Source organism: Chlamydomonas reinhardtii (assembly GCF_000002595.2).
Source record: "Chlamydomonas reinhardtii strain CC-503 cw92 mt+ unplaced genomic scaffold scaffold_26, whole genome shotgun sequence".
NCBI classification, from domain to species: domain Eukaryota; kingdom Viridiplantae; phylum Chlorophyta; class Chlorophyceae; order Chlamydomonadales; family Chlamydomonadaceae; genus Chlamydomonas; species Chlamydomonas reinhardtii.
Window position 1 is genome coordinate 61,296 of NW_025061539.1, and position 1,391 is coordinate 62,686.

Consider the following 1,391-nt stretch of genomic DNA (forward strand, 5'->3'; position numbering starts at 1 on the left):
CACACACACACACACACATACACACCAACCGCCACCCACCCACCTACTCCATGTCCCCAGAGGGCTTCAACGGCGCCCACCGCACACGCCGCCCCACCCCAGCCCCAGCCCCAGCCCCAGGCCCAGCGCCTGCGCCGCTGCCTGCCCCTCCCCCTGCCCCTCCGCACCACCACCACCACCACAGCAGCGGCAGCGGCGGCAGACCGCAGCAGCTGTAGCGGCTGCCGCCGGCTCTGCCACCGGGTCTGCTGCTACTGCCGCCACAGCTGCTGCAGAGCCTGCTGCTACAGCCCACCGAGCGCTGCCGACGGCAGGCCGAGCCGGGGGAGCAGCAGCTACAGCTGCTACAGCTGCTACAGCGCCCTGCCAAAACACCCACAGGCGGCTCCTGCTGCTGCTGCTGGTGCTGCAGCCCATTCCGCCGCCCCTCCCCACGCCTCCAGCTCTCGCCCCGCGCCGCCGCCGTCGGCGCCGTGGGCGCCACTGGCGGCGGCGGCACGGGCGCCCAGCCACACAGCAGCAGCGGACCACACGACAACAGGCTACCGCCACACAGCATGCCGCCGCCGCCGCCGCCGCCGCCGCCAGCTAGAGCCGCCGCCGCCGCCGCCTCCTCCTGGCGCCGCCGTAGGGCCGCCGCCGTGGCGGCATCGAGTCGCCGTACTTCCATACGGCCTGCGGGATTAAGGCCACATACACACACGAAAACACACACGCACACACACATGGTGGCGTGTGCAACAAGGCGGGGGCGGGCGGGGTCAGGCGCGAATTGGCGAGACGGGCCGGAGGTACGGAGCGTGGGGCGGAGGGGCGGTGGTGCTTGGGGATTGGGAGAGGTGAAAATGTTGGGTTGATGTGGTACCGTAGGTTCAGCAGCGGCAGCACCTGTGCAGATGGATGGATGGATGGATGGATGGCGGGGCTATGGGGAGCGGCTGTCATGAGGGCGGCGGCCCATAAGGGCGGCAGTGGCTGCTGCGGCTGCTGCTCCCCCAGTCAGTTGCTGCTGCGGCTGCGGCGGTTGGGAGGGCGCTGAGGGCGGCGGCATCGGCTGCAGTGGAGGCAGTGGCGGCAGCGGCGGGACCGGTAGCGGCAGCGGAGGCACAGGTAGAGGCGGCGGCGCCTCAAGTGCCGCCGCCACACCCGCATCTGAGCTTGTCCCTGCTGCTTCTGCTGCTGCTGCTGCTTCTGCTTCTGCTGCTGCGCCCCCTGACATCGCGAGCCGCTGCAGCCCTTGCAGCAGCGCCGCCGCCGCCGCGCGGTCAGGCGGCGGCGGCGGCGGCGGCGGCGGCAGGTTGGAGGCGCCGCCGCTACTGCCGCCGCTACTGCCGCCGGGGGAGGTTGCTGCGACTCCGATTCCGCCGGCGCCGTCTCCCGGGGGGGCAGGG

At 72.3% G+C, this 1,391-nt stretch overlaps 1 protein-coding gene across 1 annotated transcript in view; it reads right to left on the minus strand.

Annotated features, from left to right (window-relative positions):
* The window catches only part of CHLRE_26g756997v5 (uncharacterized protein), a 12,386-nt gene that overhangs the window by 716 nt on the left and 10,279 nt on the right, over positions 1–1,391 (minus strand). Inside the window, exon 13 of the mRNA XM_043072980.1 lies at positions 1–353. This exon is cut by the window's left edge and continues 716 nt beyond it. Within this exon, the coding sequence (XP_042914100.1) occupies positions 67–353 (287 nt within the window). The 3' untranslated portion in view covers positions 1–66. The remainder of the gene's footprint in view (positions 354–1,391) is intronic.